The sequence below is a fragment of the Rattus rattus genome, chromosome X (genome assembly GCF_011064425.1).
Source record: "Rattus rattus isolate New Zealand chromosome X, Rrattus_CSIRO_v1, whole genome shotgun sequence".
NCBI classification, from domain to species: Eukaryota; Metazoa; Chordata; class Mammalia; order Rodentia; family Muridae; genus Rattus; species Rattus rattus.
Window position 1 is genome coordinate 80,190,118 of NC_046172.1, and position 24,630 is coordinate 80,214,747.

Sequence of the window (24,630 nt, forward strand, 5' to 3'; positions counted from 1 at the left end):
CAGACCTATTGAAATTACAACTGACTTCTCAGTGGACACAGTAAAAGCGAGGGCTTGGATAAATATGCTAAAAATGCTAAGGGATCACTGATATCATCCCAGATTAAAATATTCAACAAAACTTTCAATCTTTATATGTAGAAAGAATAAGGTATTTCATGATAAAACAAAAATTCATCAACAACTATATAAAAATATAGCACAACAGAAGATGCTCTATAGAAAAGTCCAAACCACAGAAGTTACCTAAATACACACATGGAAAGACAGGAAATAATCTCATGTCAGCAAAACCAAAACAGAAAAATGTACCCACAAACATGAGCATACACACACACACACACACACACACATATCCAGGACTACCACCACCACCACCAAAATAACAGGTATTAACCGTCACTGTCCCTTGATATGTCTCAATTGCAATAGTATTAATTCCTAAATTAAAAAGACAAAGTAACCTAGCTAATAGAAAAACAAAACCCAACCTTTTACTGCATACAAGAAAAAATACTTAATCATAAAGAATATATATGATGAACTTTCTGGTTTCTGTCTATACTCCGGAGCTGCTAGAAGAAAGCCTGTCTCCAAGAGTGCTGACACCCAGGCTGACAAGAAGGTCAAGACACTGTCAGAGACAGCAAGACAAACTAACACTAGAGAGAGCCAGATGACAAGAGGCAAGCACAGAAAACTAAGCAACAGAAAGCAAGACTACTTGGCATCATCTTATCCCATTTCTCCTACCAAAGAAAATCCTGGATATCCTAATACACCAGAAAAGCAAGACTTGGATTTAAAATCACATCTCAGTATGATGATAGAGGACTTTAGAAGGACATAAATAACTCATTTAAAAAAATAAGGGACAATAGAGGTAATTAAGTAGAAGCCCTTAAAGAGGAAACACAAAAATCCCTTAATTATAGGAAAACACAACCAAACAGGTGAAGAAATTGAACAAAAAGATCCAGGATATAAAACTGGAAACAGAAACAATAAAGAAAGCACAAAGGGAGATAACCCCGGAGATAGAAAACCTAGGAAAGAAAGCAGTAGTCATAGACACAAGCATCACCAACAAAATACAAGAGATAGAAGAGAGAATGCCGGGACAGAAGATAACATAGAAAACATCTACGCAAACATCAAAGAAAATGTAAAATGCAAAAACATCCTAACTCAGAACATCCAGGGAATCCAGTGTTGGTATCAGGAATTGCCTTCAGGAGTGACACCCTTTGGTCACTGTTGCCATGTCAACAACCATACACTCCCAGAAGACCTTTTAGCTCAATTCTCAACTTCATCTGGGAGTAGTTATGTCGTATTCCAAATAAAAGGCAGACAGCTTCTGCACCCCCCTTCTTTTCTTCACTCTTTTCTTTCTCTTACCTCTTCCCCTTGTCTTGTTCTCCCATTAAATCTCACCATGTGGAACCCTGTTGGTTTTGAGTGCTCTATCTGGACAGGCGTGGGTCGATATTTAATAATGAGATTTTAATAACAACATTGGTGGCAACAACGAGATTTTAATAATTGCATTGGTGGCTCATACTCAGCTTCTGAATCCCCAGGACTACGGCCCTCCCTTCCCCTAACTCCCCCTCCCCCCTGAGCCCGATGCTGGCAGCTACAGACCACGGGGGACCTGTCCTTCAATCTACACTGCCACCATGCACACTGCTCCAAACTGAATCGCCCGGTCTTCTAGGCCTCCACAGCCACCATCTGGTGCTGTGAGACTTGAGACTTTGACCACCTGAGTCTTGTTTCTCCTGTCTCGCAAGCCGACTTCCGCATAAACTGCAGCTGCCTTCCATGACACATTTTGCTGGTTCTTGCTGCCTAGACCTCATGGTTCCACACTGCTGCTACCAGATGGTGGGCATAATGTACACACATACACCGACTTATTGTTAGGCATTTTCTGGTTTGCTGGTGAACCCTGCTTCCCTGGACAAAACCTGGCCAGTGTTTTTTTGTTTTTGTTTTGTTTTTTTTTCCCCATGGGATTGCAGGTTTCCTTAGCTAACATATGCTCCATAGGAACTCTATCATTGGGCTGAGTTTTTGCCCCCACGCCCCTTCTCTTTCTGGTCTCTCGCAGCTGGATGAAAACCCCAGGACTGGGTGGGATTGCTTTCCGTCAGATCAGTGCCTGTCTTAGTCCCCACGACTACGTAGTCAATCTGAGTGATGACTCAAATACCTATCCTTGGCAGAATTCTTTCATTGTCATTAATTTTCCCTGGGATGTCGGTGGAAATTAATTGGTGACTTCCCAGAATGGGAAATTCGAGGTATTCACCATGCCCCCACATACACCATTAGGATGTCTTTTGAAGAATTTCAAAACTTTAAAAGTAACGCCTCACCTGAAGACATCAAAATCGATACACCTATGCAATTATTCTGGACCCAGTATTCATTAGATAATGGTTCAAAATGGCCACATAATGGCACTCTGAATTCCTCAATTTTTAAGGGATCTTAACAATTACTGCCAGCAGCCTGGTAAGTAGAAAGAGATTCTTTATATCCAAACATTCATAAGTCTTCGCTCTAACCTCTCTCTGTGTTCCTCTTGCAACCCTACCCAAATCCTCTTAGCTATGGAACAGGCACAGATTATATAACTCTGATGTAACCAATCAATATAGTCCTCAATCTTGTCAGAAGTTGGGTAATTATTAATATGTTTACATTTTTGATAGACAGATTTTCCCAAAGCCTTTGACAGTTTGCCCCCCAAGGTCTCAGAAGGTATGAACACAGGTTCAACAGTCTGCCTGGATTGTGCTATGACAACCACGGAGGAACACAGTGGACAAAACTGAATACCCTCAGAGTCAAATGATTTATCTAAATCAAGGTAAGCTATTTCTCATGTCACACATATCCATTCCACAGAAGAAAAAAAAGAAAAAAAATTCTGCGTCTTCTGGATTCGAAAGCCAGACTGACTGTGCCCAATTTTCAAGTTGTCATGAAGACTGTAGAGATCATGGGGAACTGTTGGCTAATAGACTCTGGCATTTTTAAAATAATACATGAATGCTAGATTATAGTTTATTCTTCCCCAGATTTCTGACTGCCTTGACAGCTAAGATAACTATAACTTAGCAACTAAGAAACAGACCTCTGAACTCAGTTTCTAGCAACTAGTTCAGATGTAAACTTTCAAAGATGTAATCTGTTATTTCCTTACTTAAACTCAGTTTTCATTGATTAAATGCTTCATATTTCCTCTTCTTGCTATGACATTGTCCTATAAGACTTCTTATGATTTTGCCTAACTAGTGAAACTCCCCACTATACAATGTAACTATAATCACAAATTCTTGTTCATTCTGCTCCACAAAAGCTTATCTTAAAAAAGTATTCAGGTTGTTAACTCATGTTGTTATCTCTTTTGTAAACTTATAAGCTACAGGAAACCCACTCAGACCTACCTCTTTAGGATCAAATAGACTCCACTTAGATAAGTACAGTTCCCACTTACTACCTATTCCCAAAGTTTGTATTCCTCTGAGTTTCAAATGTACATCTAAGAAATTTTTCTTTTCTCTCAAATGTGCTTAATCTTATTCTCTGCCTATAGTAATATATATATGTGTGTGTGTGTGTGTGTGTGTGTGTGTGTGTGTGTGTGTGTGTGTGTGTGTGTGTTCTAGCATCTTGTCAAGTCTAAGTGCTTACTACACCAAGGATAGCTCCAGAGAAATGACCTCCAGATGTTTCAATCTCCTCTCACAAACACAAACCCTTCTATTGGACCTGTTCTTTCTGGCCTATCCTCAGATGGTTCCACAGACCCTCTGAGACAGCCAACTCTCAGACTGGACAAGTATTGATACCTGCCTCATTATTCCTATTTCTACATTCCTTCAATGAAAGATACAAGAAATTTCTAATCAAACTATTTATCAGTTCCTTTTACAGGATTAGCAGACTCTGTCCCCTGAGGAGCCTGATGAGAACATTTACCAAGCGGGCCCTGATGGTGAAAGTTGGCTGTTCCCCGACATTGACAATGTCCTGAGACAGCAGGAAGTAGCCTAAGAGACACAGTGTCCCTATCCTTTTGACCATCAGCTTCTCCCTCTCTTTTTTCCTTCTTTTATGGTAAGAAAAAGGGAGGAATTGCCTTCAGCAGAGACACTGTTTGGTCACCATTGTCATGGCAACAGCCATACATTCGCAGAAGACCTTTTGGCTCACTTCCAAACTGAAACTGGGAGTAGTCATAATTCAAGTGAAACGCAGAAAGCTTCTGCCTCTCTCATCTCTCTCTCTTCTCTTCACTCTTTTCTTTCTCACATCCCTTATCCTTGTCTCATTGTCCTATTGAATCTCACCACATGGAACCATGTTGGTTTTGTGTGCTCTATCCAGATGAGCACGGGCCGATATTTAATAACAGCGAGATTTTAGTAACAACATCCAAGACAAAATGAGAAGATCAATCCTCAGGATAATAGGTATAGAAGAGAGATAAGACTCCCAAATTTAAGGGCCAGTAAATATCTTTAACAAAGTTATAGAAGATAACTCCTATAATCTAAAAAAACAAGATGCCCATAAACATACAAGAAGTTTACTAAACTCAAATTAGATCAGACCAGAAAAGAAAATTCTCCCATCACATAATAGTCAAATCACCAAATGCTCAAAACAAAGAAAGAATATTAAAAGCACTATGAAAAAAATGTCAAGTGACATATAAAGGCAGACCTATCAGAATTATACCAGACTTCTCACCAGAGACTATGAAACCCAGAAGATCCTGGACAGATTTCATACAGACTCTAAAAGAATACGAATGCCACCCAGGCTACTATATTCAGCAAAACACTCAATTACCATAGATGGAGAAACCAAGATATTCCATGAAAAAACCAAATTTACACAATATCTTTCTACAAATCCAGTCCTACAAAGGATAATAGATGAAATACTCTAAAACAAGGAGGGAAAATACACTCTAGAAAAAGCAAGAAAGTAATCATCTTGCAATAAATCCAAAAGAAGAGAGCCACACAAACATAATTCCAACTCTAACAACAAAGGAAAAACAATCACTATTCCTTAATATCTCTTAACATCAATGGACTCAATTCCCCAATAAAAAGACATAGATTAACATATCGTATATGTAAAGAGGATCCAGCATTTTGTTGCATACATAAAACTCACCTCATTGACAAAGACAGACACTACCTCTGAATAAAAGTCTGGAAAACAATTTCCAAAGCACGTGGTTCCAAAAAAAAACAAAAACAAAAACAAAAAAACAAAAAACAAAAAACAAAAAACAAAAAACAAAAAACAAAAAAAAACCAAGCTGGAGTAGACATTCTAATATCAAATAAAACCTTTTAACCAAAGGTTACCAGAAAAGATAAGGAAAGATATTTTACATTTATCAAAGGAAAAATTCACCAAGATGAACTCCCAATCCTCAATAACTATGCTCCAAATACAATGGCACCTACATTCATAAAAGAAACCTTACATAAGCTCAAAGCACACATTTCACCTCACACAATAATAGTGGGAGACTTCAATCCCCCACTTTCAGCAAAAGAGAGATCATGAAAACAGAAACTAAACAGAGAAACTAAAGGAAGTTATGAACTAAATGGGTTTAACATATCTACAGAACATTTAATTCTAAAATAAAAGAATATACCTACTTCAAAACACCTTCTCCAAAATTAACCATATATTAGGTCATAAAAAAGACCTCAACAGATATGAGAAGATTGAGATAATGCTGTGCATCCTATCAGATGACCATAGGCTAAGGCTGGTTTATAATAACAACAAAAATGACAGAAAGCCCACATATACATACATGGAAGTTGAATAACCTTCTACTCAATGATAAATTGGTCAAAACAGAAGTAAAGAAAGAAATTAAAGACTTTTTAGTCTTTAATAAAAATGAATCTATAACATACCCAAACTTATGGGACATAATGAAAGCAGTGCTAAGAGGAAAACTAATAGCTCTGAGTGTCTCCTAAAAGAAATTGGAGAGAGTTACACTAGCAGCTTGATAGCCAACCTAAAATCCCTAGAATAAAAAAGAAGCAAATACACTGAAAAGAAGTAGATGGCAGGAAATAACCAAACTCAGTTCTGAAATCAACCAAATAGAAAGAAAAAAGGACTATACAAAGAATCAACAAATCTAGGTGGTGGTTCTTTGAGAAAATCAACAAGATATATAAACCCTTAGCTGGATTATCCAGAGGGCACAGAGAGAATATCCAAACTAACAAAATCAGAAATGAAAGGGGAGACATAACAACAAAATCTGAGGAAATTAAAAAAAATCATCAGCTCCTACTCTGAAAGTCTATATTCAACATAATTGGAACATCTGGATGAAATGGTCAATTTTCTAGACAGATAGCACAAACCTCTCTGCAGTGGTCTTTGGGGGACATAACTACATGAGGCCCCGAAATCCTGGGAGACTGGGATTGTACCTGCTGCCCCTTTTGGGGTCTCCTGATGATTCGACTTGTCTCTACTTTTCATAGCCTGCCACACCAAAAATGTTGCCTACTTCCTGGTTGGCTCCTTAAAGAGTTTTTCTATCCTCCACACCCCTTAACCTCTGAGACGGTGCCTATTCAGCCTTCTGCTATATGTGTGCCAGAAGCCTCGGATCAGCATGTGTATGCTCTTTGGTTGGTAACTCAGTCTCTGCAAGCACCCAGGGATCCATGTTAGTTGTCACTGTTGGTTTTCCAATGGGGTTGCCATGCCCTCCAGCTCCTTCAATCCTTCCCCTAACACTTCTATAGGGGTCCCCAATGTCCATCCAATGCTTGACTGTGAATATCCGCATCTGTTTCAGTCAGGTGCTCATAAAACTTCTCAGAGGACAGCCATGCTAGGTTCCTGTCTGGAGGCATAAAATAGCACAAGTAATAGTGTTATTGATTAGTTGGGCCAGTCACTGCCTGACCATTCCTTCAGTCTCTGCTACATTTTTGTCTCCATATTCCTTGTAGACAGGAGTAAGTTTGGGTTGAAAGTTTTGTAGGTATGTTGGTATCCCTATCCCTCCACTGGGGATCCTGGCTTGACTTTTGGAGTGGCCTCTTCAGGTTCCATATCACCCACTTTGGGGTCTTTCGGCTAAGGTCACCCAAACTGAGTCTTGTGAGCCTCCCCATCCCAGATCTCTGGGACTTTCTGGAGATTCCCCTTTCCCCCAATCCTGTCAGCTGCATATTCCCATTCATTCTTCTGGTCCTATAGGAATCTCTCCTGTCTCTCACATACCTGGTCCTGCCCCCACATCCATTCTCCCTCCCCTAACCTGCTCATGTCCCTTCCTCCCTCTGCCTCCCATGATTATTTTGTTCCATTTTCTAAGTGGGATTTAAGCATCCTCACTTAAATCTTACTTCTTGTACAACTTTGTTGGGTCTATGGGGTATATCATGGGTACTTTGTATTTTTGGCTATTATCCACTTATCAGTTAGTATATTGCATGCATGTCCTTTTTGTTATCTGGGTTATGTCACTCAGGACACTATTTTCTAGTTCTATCCATTTGCCTGCAAAGTTCATAATGTTCTTGTTTTTAATAGTTTTATAGTATTCCATTGTATAAATGAACCTCATTTTCTCTATCCATTGAGGGAAACCTGTGTTTTTCTACATTCTGGCTATTACAAATAAAGCTGCTGTGAACACAGGGGAGCTTGTGTCTTTGTGGTATGGTTAAGCATCATTTGCACATATGCTCAGGAGAGGTACAATTTAGATTTCTACATATAAAAAGAATGAAGATAAATCCATATTTATTACTTGGTACAAAACCCAACTCCTTGTGAATCAAAGACTTCAACATAAATCCAGAAACATTAAACTTCAAAAAACAACAAATGGGGAACAGTTTTGAACAGAGTGGCCCAGAAGAAAAGTCTATGATCAAAACACTAATAACACAAGCACTAATATCAACAATTAACTATTTTATTTACTCAGTTAATTCATGAAACTGAATAGCTTCTGTAAGACAAAGGACACCATCAATGAAACATGGAGAAATCTGTGAAATAAGAAAAGATATTTTAACTTTTCATCTGATAGAGAACTAGTATTCAAACTATATGAAACTCAAGAAACTAGATATTAAAAAGATGCTATTGAAAAATGGATACAGAATAGATCTAAAAAGAGAATTCTTAACAGACGAACCTCAATTGGCTGAGAAACAAAGAAATGTTCAACATCCTTAGTTTTAAGTAAAATACAAATCAAAATCTTTTTGTGATTCCATCTTCTACCTGTAAGAATGACAAAACTTCATAACACAAGTAACCGTTCATGGTGACAAGAATGGGGGATAAGAAGAACTGTCCTTCCTTGCCAGTGGGTGTGAAAATTTGTACATCCACTATGGAAATCAATAAGGGAGTTCCTCTTAAAAGTGGGAATCTATCTACTTAAAGACCCAGTTATACCACTTTTGGGCAAATATCCAATGGTGTCCCATCCTACAATAAGGACACTTGTTCAGCTGGTACACTACAGCTTGGTTTGTTCATAATAGCAGAAAGTGGAAACAACCCAGATGTCCATCCCAAATAATTGATAAAAAGAAATTTTGGCACATTTATATAAATGAAGTATTAATCAGGGGTACAAAAAGACATTAAATTTGTAGGGAAATGGATGCAATTTGAAAAAAATCATTCTGAATGAGGTAATAAACACCCATGAAGACAAATATGATTTTTATTCATTTGTAAGCAGATATTAGTTGTTAAGTAAATGATAATCAAACTGTAATTCCTAGACTCAGAGAGGTTACGTAAAGGAGGCTATAGTGGAAAATTTGCATCTCTCTGAGAATGGTAAATATAATGATTTTAAGGGATGATTTTGGATGAGTGGTGAAGAGAGCAGGAGTAATCAGATGCGGACATGGAGGAAGAGATTGCAGAGTATTATATGGAAACCTAGTAAGGTGATAACTTACTGACATGTCTGAGAATGTCCCTAGTGAGGACTCCTAGTAAGGGAAGATACATAATCTGAACTGACTAACTTTTGAAGCCAGACAAGACTTTCAGTGGGAGCACTGGGTTACATATGGTTGAGCTGTTGGTTGAGTTGTTGGCCAAGGAGGAACTGTGAAGATTTTTAAACATCCCAGGGCAATGCTAAGACTGAAGTTTGCCCTCTGTCAGTGGAGCCTTATTACCAAGGACAATTTCTGCTTAACTCATTGAGTAGAGAGATAAAGATGATGCAACCTTGGAGCTTTCACTCTATATTCTCATGTCTTTGTTGTGAGTTTAGTCTAATTGTTTAAAACAGAAGTCTGCACAACATCCTTCCCACAAAACTTTTCAACTACAGTCAGTTCTTTCTTCAAGGTATTCTTGGAAAATGGTGGTACTGAACACATTGAAGTGGCCAACCAATGTTTAGTCTTACTTTAGTTTAGTTTAGATTAGTTTAGTTTAGCCCATCCCACAAAAGGGAGCTCATATCCTATAATCCTTGAGTGTTCATAAACAGGAGACTGGATGGCCCAGAGATCTTTGGTAGAATCATGACTGATTAATGAATGAATGAATGAATGCATGAATGAATGAATGAAATGATTAAAATGATATTTTACTATACTCATACCTTGTCCAATGGCCATCTGAGAGGCTTCCTCTAGTAGCACTGAGACCCATAACCAGGCATTATACTGAAAATCTAAATTGGAGGTCTTTCTTGGAGATCTGGGAATTCTGTGGAATAGGGGAAAAAGAATATCAAAGTCAGCAGAAATAGGGGACACCAGGAGAATATGGACTACAGAATCAATTCAGTAGGGTTCACATAGGCTCACAGAGACCGATATGTCAAATAAGAGACCTATATGGATCTGCATCAGGTTATTTCCATATATGTTATGGCTGCTAGATTGGTGGTTTGGCATACTCCTAACAATTAGAACAAGTGAGTGTATCTGTGACTTTTTTGCCTGTTCTTCATATACTTTTACTCCGGTTAAGTTGCCTTGTCCAGCCTCAATATAAGGATATTTTTCTTGTCACATTATATCTTCTTTTTCCTGTCTGGCTGTATTCTATTGGAGATCTGCTCTTTTTCTGAAGAAAAAATAGTGAGTAGTAAGTAGATCTGGGAGAGAGAGAGGAGGTGGTAGTAGGTGGGTTTGGTGGGAGGAATGGATAAAGGGGAAACTGTGATAAGGATTTCTTTTACGAAAGAAAAATCTATTAAAAACTATTTAAAAACAGAGGATTAAACTTCTTAGAAAAATAAAAGGAAATAATCTCAGAAAACACAGATCAAACTATGATCTCAGCACGTAAATCAAAGACTAGGCTGACTTTTTACAAAACTTACATGATGATATCTATGGCTTCAGAATTGCAAAGGAGTTTCTTACCTCTTATTGGAGAAAGGGAATAGGATGGTTCAATATTTTCATTTCCAGAATAACCCTAGACTAGACTAACAAGACCAAAGAGGTTATTAATATATAGTTAAATCCAAAAGTAAACCAAGCAAGAAGAACATACTCAGGTATTATTGTGCCATGAATATCATGAGAAAAGTATTTTTAAAATAATTAACTTTAAGAGAAAACACATTACTGCATATTGTAAAATTCTCTCATCTCAATCTTCTGAACAAATGTAGAGAAACACTTTGAGATTGTATGCATTTATTTCCTTTCAGAGTTCTCACTATGTAGTCAACCATCACGAGGAAAACATGGTTACCAAGTTATCCAGGATGGTGGTACAGGAAGCAGATGCTGGTTACATGTTGCTAAATATGAAGAAAAAATGTAGAACATAAGTTAGGCAGACATATAACCTTCATTGTGGATCTCTAAAGCCCTAGGATTATCAAGTTATTCCTGCCTCTTTACGGATTCACAGCCCCACCAAACAACATCTAGCTGAGGAAACAGTGGCTAAACACATGACTTTTCAAGAACGATTACAGACTGAATAATGTATAGATAGTAGAGAGCCTACTGAAAAGTAAATAACCACAATTACCATGAATAAAGGCATAAACTATTCCTAAAGACATAAAGTGAAGGGCTATTCTGCTGTGTATTGGAATAAAAATGGGAGAAAATATATATCTCATTATAGTCCAACGAAAGTTGGAAAAGTCATCAGTAAAGCGATTTTATAAATTTTAGAAAATATTGCAAACATCTCACCTTAGGATGGTAAATAATCACACAAGGTCTAAACTGGCTTTCAAATGTCTTGTTTTGCATTTCCACCTGAGAAAGAAAAGACAGTGAGAGATACTGCAGCCTTGTAATAAGCAAGGCACAAAGAAGTATCACAGAGAACATGTTCAACAGTGGGACTATTCTCTGATATAAAAATGACTCCCATGTGTCATAGATATGAATTTGAATAAAGTAAAGCAAAAAGGCAAATACTTTATTTAAAAGAAAAAATGTAAGAATTAGAAATAATTAAACATAAGGCATGAAATTGGTTTAAACATGTGCTAAATTTCTATGTTTCATATCCATGAATAATAGAAAAATTCAAAATGTCGTGACATTTTTATGTGTTACAATAATGATTTATAAAGTTTAAGCACTGTTGCTACAATGAACATTACCTAGCATGTCTGAGTTTGTAAAAAATATAAACGACAAGCAATGCTAGTAGCAATTGGAAATGGTACTGCTACTAGGGGAAATGATTTGGTTTCCTCAAATTACAGAATGATTTAGACTTTCTATTCCTATGACCATACTTTAAATACAAAATAGAAACATAAACAGATAGTATCCTTTCAGTATTACAATAAAAAATCATCAACCAAACTGCTATTAAAGTTGAGAACTTGAAACCCCAGATTGGCTAAAGGGGTAATCTCACCTCTAAATATTTTCCCCATCCTCACACAAGATATATACTCCCCCCTCATTGAAATATTGCCATTTGCCTTTGACTGAGGAAATTAAACTAACAGTGGTTTTCTCTGAAGGAGATGCCAGGCAAGACATTATCGATGTTCTTCAGGGACCACAAATAGTTGACTCTAGATATTTAACCAAAATTAATGCTAAGCATGCTCCTAGATGAGAGCAAGAAAGTGTAGTCCACAAGGAGGACCCCTATACTACTAAGGAGCTCAATAGGTTTACTAATTTACTCAAGCAGAAATCCTGGGGGATGTGTATGAGAACAGATTTCAAGAGTATGGGATACATTCAGAGCCTGCCCCACATGTGGCCCATACATATACAACCACCCAATTAGACAGGATGGATGAAGCAAAGAAGTGCAGACCGACAGGAGCCGGATGTAGATCGCTCCTGAGAGACACAGCCAGAATACAGCAAATACAGAGGCGAATGCCAGCAGCAAACCACTGAACTGAGAATAGGACCGTTGCTGAAGGAATCAGAGAAAGAAACTGGAAAGAACTTGAAAGGGCTCAGACCCCATATGAACAACAATGCCAAACAACCAGAGCTTCCAGGACTAAGCCACTACCTAAAGACTATACATGGACTGACCCTGGACTCTGACCATAGGTGCAATGAATATCCTAGTAAGAGCACATGGAAGGGGGAAGCCCTGGGTCCAGCAGACTGAACCCCAGTGAACTAGATTGTAGGGGGGAGGGCAGCAATGGTGGGAGGGTGGGGAGGGGAACACCCATAAAGAAGGGGAGGGAGAGGGGTTAGAGGGATGTTTGCCCGGAAACCGGGAAAGGGAATAACACTCGAAATGTAAATAAGAAATACTCAAGTTAATTTATAAAAAATTTAAAAAACAGAGTATGGGATAAAAACAAAACAAAACAAAAAAAGAGTATGGGATAATGGTGAATCAGGCTGAGTTTATTCATATGGGCTGAATGAGTGGAGATATTAGTTTTTATATTGAAGTACACAGAGTAAACGTTTGAATTGTAGAATGACATATCTGTCAAAAGATAGTCTATTGAAACGGAGTTGGTCATTACCAATATCCCTTGGCTTAGTGATGATGAAAGAAGTTTAAGGCTCAGGGAAATTTTAATGTTAGAGTGAGTATGTTAAAACTTAATCTTTCCCAGTGTGTAGGCTCAGAAGACATACCCTTCAATAATCATATATTGAGATGCAAAATGGTGAGAGGGGCATTATTGTACTTAAAGATCTTTGTACTCACCAGTTTTGTTGTGCCAGAATTTAGGGTTTAAGACATTTCTGTTCATTTATATGACTTAAATACAATGGGTTTATATGGGCCTTAAATTAGCAGGGTCCAGATGCCAGCACAAAATCAAGAAACTCAAGATGATTATAATTATCATAGCGGGGAGCAGAAAGAAAACATTGTCCATAGTGAGCTGATCCATTAATTTTCAGTTCAAGCAAAGTGAATTTTATAGTTTCATGACTCATATAGACACTGGTAATGGCTAACAAAAAGAAGTGTTTCTAGGTATGAAATAGACTTATAAAAACAACTACTCCATTTTTATTTGCTCTATATAAATGAAAGAAATATTAAAATAAATGAAAATTTTAACTGGGTTATGGCAAAAGGCAATCTCAGCCATGAATCAGTTTGTAGACTTGAGTCAGTTTGCAGACCCAGAACCTTCTGTATGAAGGGGTGTCCAAGTTCTCCTGAAAAAGGATCTTGCTAAAATGCCAGAATTTCTCCATCCCTTTGCCCAGAGGGACCTACAGATTTTCTCATGGTAATTATATACCAGGAAAAAGGAAGTAATCAGACTTTCTGAGGTCTATTGGATAGTGGTTCTGAATTAACACTGGTTCTTTGTTTGGGGAGGTCCCAAGAAATATTGTGGATATGGGTTCTGAATTGATGCTAATTCTGGAAGACCTCAAGAAGCCTTCTGACTCTCCAGTTAAAATAGTGGCTTGTGGAGGAGGATAGAGGACTAATAGAGTTTTGGCTGATATCAGATTTCCAATAGGTCTAGTAGGCTATTAATTTATCATCTGGTTATTTCTCCAGTCCAAGAACCTATAGTTGTAGTATATAACTTGGAAGTTTGCAGAATTCTCACATTGGTTCCCAGACTTGTAGAGTGAAGTTATTCTAGTATGGTTGGAAAGGCTAAATGGAAAACTTTAGAGATGACACTGCTAAAGAAAATAATGAGTGAAAAACAGACTCACAGTCCTGAGTAATTGTAGAAATTAGTGTAAAAAGGCAGAGGTGGTGGTTCATGATACATGTGCCTTTAGCTCTACTATTTTACTATTGTGGAAGGCAGATTGTTCATGGAAGTTGACAGTTGTCTATCAAAAACTCAGTCAAGTAGTAACTTCATTTGCATCTCTAAGTACATGGGTATGTATACAGCTATTGATGCAGGAAATGCTTTTTTCTCTACCTATCCATTATGACCACCAGATGCAATTTGCTTTCATTTGCCAAGGTCAGAAGCTACCTTTACATTTATGTTAAGAATATATTAAATATCCAGCCCTGTGTCATAACTTAGTTTGAAAGTTTCTTGGTTGTCTGTCTCTTCCTTAAAATACATTGATTTAATATACTGACAGACAGCATTATTATGATTGGATCAATTAGGCAGGTGGTAGTAACCACTTTGGACTTGTTGGTAACACATATTGCATAGAAGATGAGAAATAAATCCAACAAAAATTCAAGGACTTTATACCACAGAGAAATTCTTGAGAGTCTAGTAGTGCACAACATGAGATATATTCTTTTAAAGGTGAAAGATAAGTTGTTCAACTTGTCCCCTTCAATCACCAAGAAATAAGCATAATGTTTAGATGACCGACTTGGTTACTGGAGACAGTGTATTCATTACATGGAGATGTTACATAAATTCCAAGTGACTTAGTAAGTGTCTATCTTTGAGAGAGACTTATAACAGCAGAAGGCTCTTCTACATGTCTAGGCTGCTGTGCAGGATGCTTTCCTACTTGGACCATGTAATACAGCAAACCTGATAGTATTAATTACAGAATATACAGAATATAACTTTTAGATTTTGTAGTGAGGTTCTACAATCACTTCTGCATAATTATTTTCCTTTTTTTAAAATTTTTTTCCATCTTTATTAACTTGAGTATTTCTTATTTACATTTCGAATGTTATTCCCTTTCCTAGTTTCCGGGCCAACATCACCCTAACCCCTCCCCCTCTCCTTCCATATGGGTGTTCCCCTCCGCATCCTCCCCCCATTACCGCCCTCCCCCCAACAATCATGTCACTGGGGGTTCAGTCTTGGCAGGACCAAGGGCTTCCCCTTCCACTGGTGCTCTTACTAGGCTACTCATTGCTACCTATGAGGTTGGAGCCCTGGGTCAGTCCATGTATAGTCTTTGGGTAGTGGCTTAGTCCCTAGAAGCTCTGGTTGCTTGGCATTGTTGTTCATATGGGGTCTCAAGCCCCTTCAAGCTCTTTCAGTCCTTTCTCTGATTCCTTCAACGGGGTTCCCGTTCTCAGTTCAGTGGTTTGCTGCTGGCATTAGCCTATGTATTTGCTGTATTCTGGTTGTGTCTCCCAGGAGAGATCTACATCCTGTTCCTGTCCGCCTGCACAAGCATTTTCCTTTTAAGAAACAACTCTTAGCCTAATATTGAGCCTTAGTGAAAACTGAAGACTTGGCAAAAAAACTCTGAAGTTACCAGTTATTCTGAGCTGCCTATCATGAGCTTGAGGTTATCACACCTACGAAGTCATAAAATATGACAAGGACAATAGAATCTATTATCAAATGAAAGTAATAAATATGCAATTGGATCTAAGAAAAGCCATAAGGCCAAAGTGATAGGAAGAATTTACATAAATGTCTATGATTTTTAATTCTGTTGCAATGATGTCTTCTGCCAATGATGCACATATAGACTCATGGGGTATGTAATATGATAGTTGACTGCAGAAGAGAATATTAGAGCCTGGTTTCTGATGTTCTACACGTTAGCACATACAGAAGTAGACAGATACAACATTATAACTCCTTTCTGGGACAGCTTCAAGGGATTCCAATTAATGGAAATCTTCATAGTGGGCATTGCTTAAGACCCAATCATAAGTATATGCAAATCAGCAATTTAGTAATTGTTAATGGTGCCAAATCATATTTTAGAATAAAGAGAATATATTCAAAAATAATGCTGAAAAAATGTACATATGTATAGTAATTAAATTAGACTTACATCTACATCTTTCACAAAAACTAACTCAAAACATGTCAAAGACCAAAATGTGAAAACTGAAATACTGGAACAAGTAAAACAAAACATACACGTACCCTTTATTATATGGGTATAGAAAAGGACTTTCTGAATTGCATTTGAACAAGAATTGAGGTCAACAATTAAAAATTGAATATCATAAAAATTAAAAGGCTTCTGAGCAGCTAAAGGAACAATTATTTAGATGAAAAGGAATTCAACAGAAGTTGATCTTTGCCGGCTATAAATTTGTGAGGAAAATAATATCTAGAAAACATAAAGAACTCAAAAAAGACTCACAACTAAACAGACAAATAAATGAAATGTCTTCATCCAAGCTTCCCCTCAGGGCCCATGGAGCTCTGCAGAAGCGAGGTAGAAAGGTTGTAAGAGCCAGACCATATAACATTCAAGAAGTTGGAAGACCAAAGTGTCAATGCTTCAATCCTTCTTAGTGGGGAAACAAATATGCACAGGAGGAAAAACATGGACAAAGTGTGGAGCAGAGACTGAAGGAAAGGCCATCAAGGGACTGCCACACATGGGGATCCATCCCACATACAGACACCAAACCCAGTCACTATTGCCAAGAAGTGCTTCCTGACTGAAGCCAGATATGGGTGTTTCCTGAGAGGCACTACCAGAGTCCTACTGATACAGATGAGGATGCTTATAGCCAACCATCATACTAAGCACAGGGACCCCAATGGAAGAGTTAGGGGAAGGACTGAAGGATAATGGCAACCCCATAGGAAGAACCCCCATATCAACCAACCAGACACCCCAGAGCTCCCAGGGAATAAACTACCAACCAAAGAGTACATATGGAGTGACCCATGGCTCCTACCTCATATGTAGCAGAGGATGGCCTTGTCAGGCTTCAGTGAGAGGGGTTCTGTGAAGGCTAGATGCTTCAGTGTAGGAAAATGCCAGGGCAGGGAGGTGGGGGGAGAGTGAGGGTTGTTGGTGGAGCACCTTCATAGAAACAGGGGAAGGGGGATGAGATGGGAGTTTCCAGAGGGGAAACAGGGAAAGGGGATGACATTTGAAATATAAACTTTAAAAAATTCAATAAAAAAGAAATAAAAAGAAAGAGGCACCAATTAACTTCTAAAAAAACTAATACAACTAAAAAACAAAATGTTACAGAAATTTAACAAAAGAGAAGAGCCAAAGGTGATGGTTGACTCCGAGGAAATTGTGCCCCTCAACACAAATGGTCTGATGCACATATGAACTAACAGATTGTGGCAGTATACACAGGCCCAATAGAGAGGTTCAAACCAGATCATCTATCAATACTGAGAGGGGGTCTTAGACTAGTCCTACCATTCAAATGTATAAATTTATCCCCGACATCCTAGAAATAGAAGACTTAATTTTCTTTAACACAGTGTCAAATTGCAAATCAAAATTGATTTAAGAATCCCTTTTACCCTAGTCAGAATGGCAAAGACCAATAAAAGAGGTGAATACAAATAATGGAAGGAGTGTTGACCACAGGGAACACTCATTCACCCTTAGTGGAATGACAAACTAGCTCAACAACAACAGCTATCCGTGTAGAGAACTATTAAAAAGCTAAAACTAAATTTTTCCTATGTCTCAGCTACACTACTTCTTGGCTTATGCCCAAAGTACTAATTTCAGAGACATTCAATCATGTTTGACTGCTCTATTTATCAAAGCTAGAAAATAGCAAAATCCTAAATGTCCTTCAACCAATGAATTTATAATAACATGATAAATATATACTAAGGAATACTATTTAGCTGTAAAGAAAAAATGAAATCAGTTTTTTTTTTAATAAATCAATGAATCTGTAAAAGATCATGGTAAGCCTGACCCAGAAAGAAAACTTGACATGTTTTCCTCAATGGATATTTCTAGCTTCAGATTTGAGTATATATCACAGAGTAACTACAGAAATAAGGAAATTCATGTGTACCGTTGACAAGTTATGGGGTTTAGAGAGCAATAAAGAGGGGAATAACAGGGAGCACTGATCTGATCAGTGGAATGAGAAAAGGAGCATTCTAATTAAGAATGGAGGAAGAAAATAAATATAAAGGAAGGATGAAGGGAGTAAAAGATAGTAATGCTTTATAAATTCATAAGGAACCAATGTATTTACTCTTTATATAAAAATTTAAAAACACAACACATATAATTCTATGTAGAAAACATCAAAGAAAATGTTAAATCTTTAGATACAAATTATCCAGATAATGAGGGACACCATGAAAATACCAAATCTAAGACTAATTGTAATAAAGGAAGACCCAGGAAATATTGTCAACAAAATCATAGTGGAAATTTTTATAACCTAAAGAAGAAGAGCTCTAGAAAAGCACAAGAAGCATACAGAACATCAAATAGATCTGACCTGAAAGGAAAGTCCCTTTGCTACATAATTATCAAACACTAAACCTATAAAACAATGAAAGAATATTAAAACGCTGCAAGGATAAAAAAAAGTAATAAATAAATGCAGTTATGTTAGAATTACAACTGACTTCTCAATGGAGACTGTAAAAGATAGAAGAATGTGGACAGATATGCTGCAGAATCTGAAAGACCACAGATGCCAGACTACTGCACCAAGCAAAAGTTCAATCAACATAGTTGGAGAAAATAAGATATTCCATGAAAAAGTCACATTTAATTAATATTTATGTATAAATTTATCCTTAGAAGGAAATCTCAAACCAAAAGAGTTCTAAAACCATGAAAAGACAGGGAACAAATAATCTAAGATGGTCATAATCAAACAAATAGAAGCATGTGGAAACACCACCACCAACACCATTACCATGACCAACAAACAGAAATCAATGATCATCGGTTATCAATATCACTCAAAATCAATAGATTCCATTTCCCAATAAAATGGGAACTAACAATGGATGCAAAACCAGGATCAATACTTCTCTTGGATCCAAGAAATACATCTTAATATCAAGGATAAATATTACCTCAGGGTTGGAAAACAGATATCCCAAGCAAATGGAATTAAGAAGCAAGATGGAATAGACATTTTAATATATAACAAGATATATGTAAAGCCAAAAATTATCATAAGACATAGGAAATAATATACTCAAAGTGTCTTTCCTGATCTGGTATCATTTTATTGGTGTCTAAATATTGTGAATATGGAGAAAGTTCCATGAGCTGCACTGAAGAAGGACTATTCTTATCATCATTGTATGGACTATTCTTATCATCATCATATCATCATGCTCATCAAAGAAACAATCCAATAGAATGACTTTACAACTATTAACTTCTATGTGCAAGCAAAAATACACCCAAGATTGTAAAAGAAGCAGTAGAACAACTTAAATTACATATTGACATACACATAATGACAGTGGGGACACTTAAATAAACCACTCTCGCCAATCAACAAGCCATTGAGATAAAACTAATCAGAAAAATGCTAGAGGTAACAGACATAAACAAAATGATTTTAACAATATGTACAGAACATTTCACTCAGGCATAAAAGAATATACCTTCTTTAGTGCACCTAATGAAACTTTCTCCAAAATTGATAATATTTAAACACCAATATAATCTTACCAGATACAGGAAAATTGAATCCACATTCTGAATCATATTAGATAGACCACCACAGGTTAAAGCAGAATATTACAATGTCAGAAAGCTTATAATCTCATGGAATCTGAGCAACTCTTGACTGAATAAAAAATTGAGTTATGACAGCAATAAAGATAGAAATTAAAAGACAGTAAAGTTGAATAGAAAATAAATAATGGCCAAACTCATTTAACACAATAAAATCCGTATAAGAGAAAACTTCATAGCACTAAGTTCATTGATGGGTGTGTGTGTGTGTGTGTGTGTGTGTGTGTGTGAGAGAGAGAGAGAGAGAGAGAGAGAGAGAGAGAGAGAGAGAGAGAGAGAGAGAGGCTGAAGCAATCTCATGATCTCATATTGGGAAATAATAGCACAACTAAAAGCTGTATCACAGTAAGAAAAAGTCAGACCCAATAAGAGTAGACACAAAGAAATAATCAAACTCAGAGCTGAAATCAATAAAATAGAAGCAAAGAGAAAATATAAAGAATCGGGGAAACTAAGAGTGGTTCTATGTGAAAGTCAGTAAGACTGACAAAACCTTATATGAATTAACTAAAATCATGAGAAAAAAATCCAAACTAACAAAACCAGAAATGAAAAGGGGGGTATAACAAGAGGAACTGATGAAATCCAAAGTATATTTAGGACAAAATTTTAAAAAATGACATCAAAAAATAGGATAATCCAGGAGAAATGAATAATTTTTCTAGTTACCACTTAAAAAAGTTGAATAAAGACCTTACAAGCAATTTAAAAATAACTATAGTCCATAGTGAAATAGAAGCAGTAATTAAAAGTCTCTCAGCCAGAAAATGCACAAGGTCAGATGGTTTTATTGCATAATTCTTCAAGACACTAAAGAAGAATTAAAGCCGATGTTCCTGAGATTATTCTACAAAAGAGAAACAGAAGAAGCATCATGCAATTCATTTTATAAGACCATAGTAACCCTGATTCCAAAACCACATAAACATCCAACAAAAAAAAGAGAATTGTAGATCAATTAACTTTATGGATATAGATGCAAAAATAATAAAATACTTGCAATCCTAATCCAAGAACATATCAAAATGACCATGGGCCATGATTAAGTAGACTTTATCCAGGAGATTCAAGGATGGTACAAAATACAAAAAATCTGTTACTGTAATCTATCATATAAACAAACAAAGACAAAATCCACATGATCATCTTATTAGATGCAGAAAAGACCTTTTGCAAAATCCAATACTCTTTTACAATGAAAGTTCTGGAGATATTAAGGATAAAAGATACTTACCCATACATTATAAAGTCAAATTATAGCAAGTCTATAGCCAACATAAATTTAAATGGAGAGAAACTTAAAGAGATTCCACTAAAATCATAAGCAAGACAAGAATGACCAATCCCTTCATATTTATTAAGTGGAGTACATGAAGTCTAAGCTAGAGTAATAAGACATCTGAAGGAGATCAAGACAACACAAATTGGAAAGAAAAATTAAAATATATATGAAGATGATATGATAGTGACTCTAAAAATTCCACCTGGGAAATCCTACAGCTGAAAAACACTTTCAGCAAAAATAGCAGATGCTAAATTAATTCCCCCCAAATCAGTATTCCTTCTATATACAAATGACAAACTGAGAAAGAAATCAGGAAAACATCTTTCACCGTAGCCTCAAATAATCTGAAACATCTTGCAGTAAATCTAACAAAGTGCAAGTCTTGTAGAATAAAAACTTTAAATCTTTAAAGAAAGTTATTGAAGAAGATATCAGAAGAATGAAAAATCTCCAATGCTCATTGGATGGTACAATTAACTTAGTAATACTGGTAACCCTGGCAATACAATCTACAGACTCAATGCAATCCCCATCAAACATACAAGACTATTCCTCACAGAACTTGAAAGGACAAATTTCAAATGGACACAGAAAATATTTGAATATCTAAAACAAACTGAATAATAAAATAATTCTGATTTTATGACTGTCACCTATTTCAAGTTGTATTACAAAGCTGTAATAATCAAAACAATTTGACATCAGAATAAAACAGACAGATTGCCCAATGGAATGGAATTGATGATACACAGATTAATACACATGCACATGGGTACCTGATCCTTTAATTAGAAGTCAGAAATACACAATGTAAATAGAAAGTATGTTGAACAAGTGATGCTGCTCAGACTGAATTTCTGGATATAGAAGAATATAGATAGATCCATATTTATAACCCTCCTCAAAATTAAAGTCTACAGGGATCAATACCACACACATTGAATCTGATAAAAGAGAAAATTGATAATAGCTGTGAATTCATTGGTACAGAAAAAGAGTTACTGTTTAACAGAGATGGCACTAATAGCACAGGCACCAAGATAATTAATTAATATATGGGACAATAAAACTAAAAACCATGTGCAAGCCAAAGAACAGTGTAATTGGGCAAAGCTGTAGTGCAATACCCTGTGACCTATAGTGCTATCTTTTGTGCATAATACACTAGGGGAACGGTGTCACAAAACTTGTGGGAAGTATCAATCATTAACTGATTTTACATGAGTCCCACATCACAAGATATAACCTATATTAACACTGCTTAGGCTACCAAGAAACAGAAAGCAGATAGCCCAGACTAAAATCAAATACTGTTATCTTTTTAATTTGTGAAAAATTCCTCTTCATTATATTCTGCTATATGTAGAGATGAGTGTCTTGCCCTGCCATCGTCAGAGAAGCTTCTTCCTGCAGCAGACGGGAAAAAATACAGAGACCCACAGACACTGCACAGAGTGGATGAGAACCCTTAGAACAAAGGTTCTAAAAGTTTTGTCTCCATCAAATCCCTTCCTTTAAATCTCAGGGAGTCTGTGGAATAGGAGGTGGAAAGAATTCACGAGCCAGATGAACAGAGGATGCCAAGAGAACCATGCCCTTTAAATCTACTGAACAAAGCTGATATGAGCTCACAGAGAATGAAGTAGCTAGCAGATGGCCTACTCAATTCTGCACAAAGTCCTCTATGTATATATTATAGCTTTCACTTTAGAATTTTTATGGGAGTGTGAACAAGTAGCTGTCTGATTTTTTGTGTCTTCCATTGGGGCTCTTTCGTTTTTGTTGGTTTTCCTTGTCTAACTTTATAGTTATGGAGTGTGTGTGTGTGTGTGTGTGTGTGTGTGTGTGTGTGTGTGTGTGCCTGATTTTATTTTATCTTATAATTTATTTTGTTATGTCTTGTTGTCTTTTAGAAACCCACTCTTTTTAAAAGAAATACAAAAAAGTAATTGGCGCAAATGTGGTGGGATGAAGGGAGCACCTGGAAGCAGTTGGGGGGGGCTGTAATTAGGATATATTGTATGATAAATGATTCTATTTTCAATAAAAGGAAAAAAAGTATTTGAAACTTTAAAAAATTGAGAAAATCTTTAAGCTTCTAACTTAGCTCAGTGTTTAAAACATGAATCTATAACATGTCAATATTAATAGGTAAGTATTTTCAATGACAAAATGAACTTTATTACAATAATACAGGGGATATACTTCCACCCATAATTTAAATGTGTGAAATTACTCAATGTAAATACCTCTTTACAAATCCTATGATAACATTGGCCATACCGAGAATTATGTCAGACTTTCTGATTTAATACAGGGTACAAAGCATGTAGCCATGGAATTGGATTCTAGAAGCATATTTATGCTCCTCGGTATGTGCAGAATAAAGAAAGGCCCATGAGGCTACACATTTTACAGTGTATCTTCCTATCTCCTTCAAAAGAAATAGAGCCATTTAAACAGTGGAATTGTTTCTGCCTACTGTTGTATAAATGGCACACTGCTATCAATGGCTGTATAAAGATTTATCAAGCTGGTTCCCTATTTCTTTGATATCTTTTGTAAGCTAACCCCAAAGCCAGACAGGAGGAAACTTCATTAACAGTGGAATTACCTGAGGTCTTTGGTAATTCTGTATATGCAGGGTCATCTTCTCCTCTGGTCTCAAGTTCACTAGTGCCATCAGTCACAGAATCATAGGTCACTATTGCATGCTTGCTATCATGTTCAAACTCAGATGTTTTGGCTCTTTTGTTACTGGGACCTGCTTTGTCACTGCTATGTGTGGATGTATTACTGCAGGACGGTAAACTGTCATTATTACTTTCCAATCCACTAGTAGTTCTAATTGGCTGCTCTTCTCTGTGTTGGACACTGTTTGTGGTCATTATCTCCTGTCCTCTTTTGATAATAAGACTACAAGCTGGTTGGGTTTTATACTTCCTTTTGCCTAATCGTTTCTGTCTAGAAGAATTCTTTTCCTTACAAACTGGAAACATTTTGCTGATTAGTTCATCCAATTGAGGGTCTGGATTTAATGACCTTTTTGAAATTAGTTTTCTCCTGCAGACAGGGCATTCCTTGTTTCCTAACCTAAGTGCTGTGATGATGCAGTCCTTACAAAATCGGTGGAAACAGGACTTTGTAATCCTGGTGTTCTTTAGTGTATCTAAGCAAATTGGACACTTGAAGTTATTATTCTCATCACTCTGTAAAGCCACAGTTTCCAAGTCATTTGTAGTTCTCTTCTGAGGTGTTCCTAGTAATTCCTGTGAACTGTGTTTTGATGTTGCTCTTTCTGGTTGTGTTTCCTTTGTATGATTGCTCTGTGACATGATGGCTTCTGAAAGAGCCTGAGGCTCCTCTGGTCTCAGATTGGGCTGGACTAGGGATTTTGCATTGTTTTTCTCTGGTATCTCCAATCACCAATGAACATCATTTTACTCAGGTGTATTTTATGCATGC

General features: G+C 36.7%; 1 protein-coding gene across 1 annotated transcript; it reads right to left on the bottom strand.

The window, feature by feature from the left end:
- Positions 1 to 1,669: 1,669 nt before the first annotated feature.
- Positions 1,670 to 24,500, bottom strand: LOC116888016 (E3 ubiquitin-protein ligase RING2-like). Its single transcript, XM_032889430.1, has 3 exons — positions 23,780 to 24,500; positions 3,997 to 4,067; positions 1,670 to 1,822 (listed from the first exon to the last, which is right to left on the bottom strand). Exons 1-3 carry the CDS (start codon positions 24,498 to 24,500, stop codon positions 1,670 to 1,672), a joined length of 945 nt encoding a protein of 314 aa, XP_032745321.1.
- Positions 24,501 to 24,630: the final 130 nt, after the last annotated feature.

Bases quoted from the DNA above. Each gene is read 5' to 3' on its own strand.
- LOC116888016 (XM_032889430.1), bottom strand. From the start codon at position 24,500: ATGTCACAGAGCAATCATACAAAGGAAACACAACCAGAAAGAGCAACA. The intron at 4,068-23,779 runs GTAATTCCACTG...TGTGTCTCTTAG, and splicing joins AGAATTACCAAAGACCTCAG to GCTACTTCCTGCTGTCTCAG. The intron at 1,823-3,996 runs GTAAATGTTCTC...GTGTCATGGAAG, and splicing joins TCACCATCAGGGCCCGCTTG to GCAGCTGCAGTTTATGCGGA.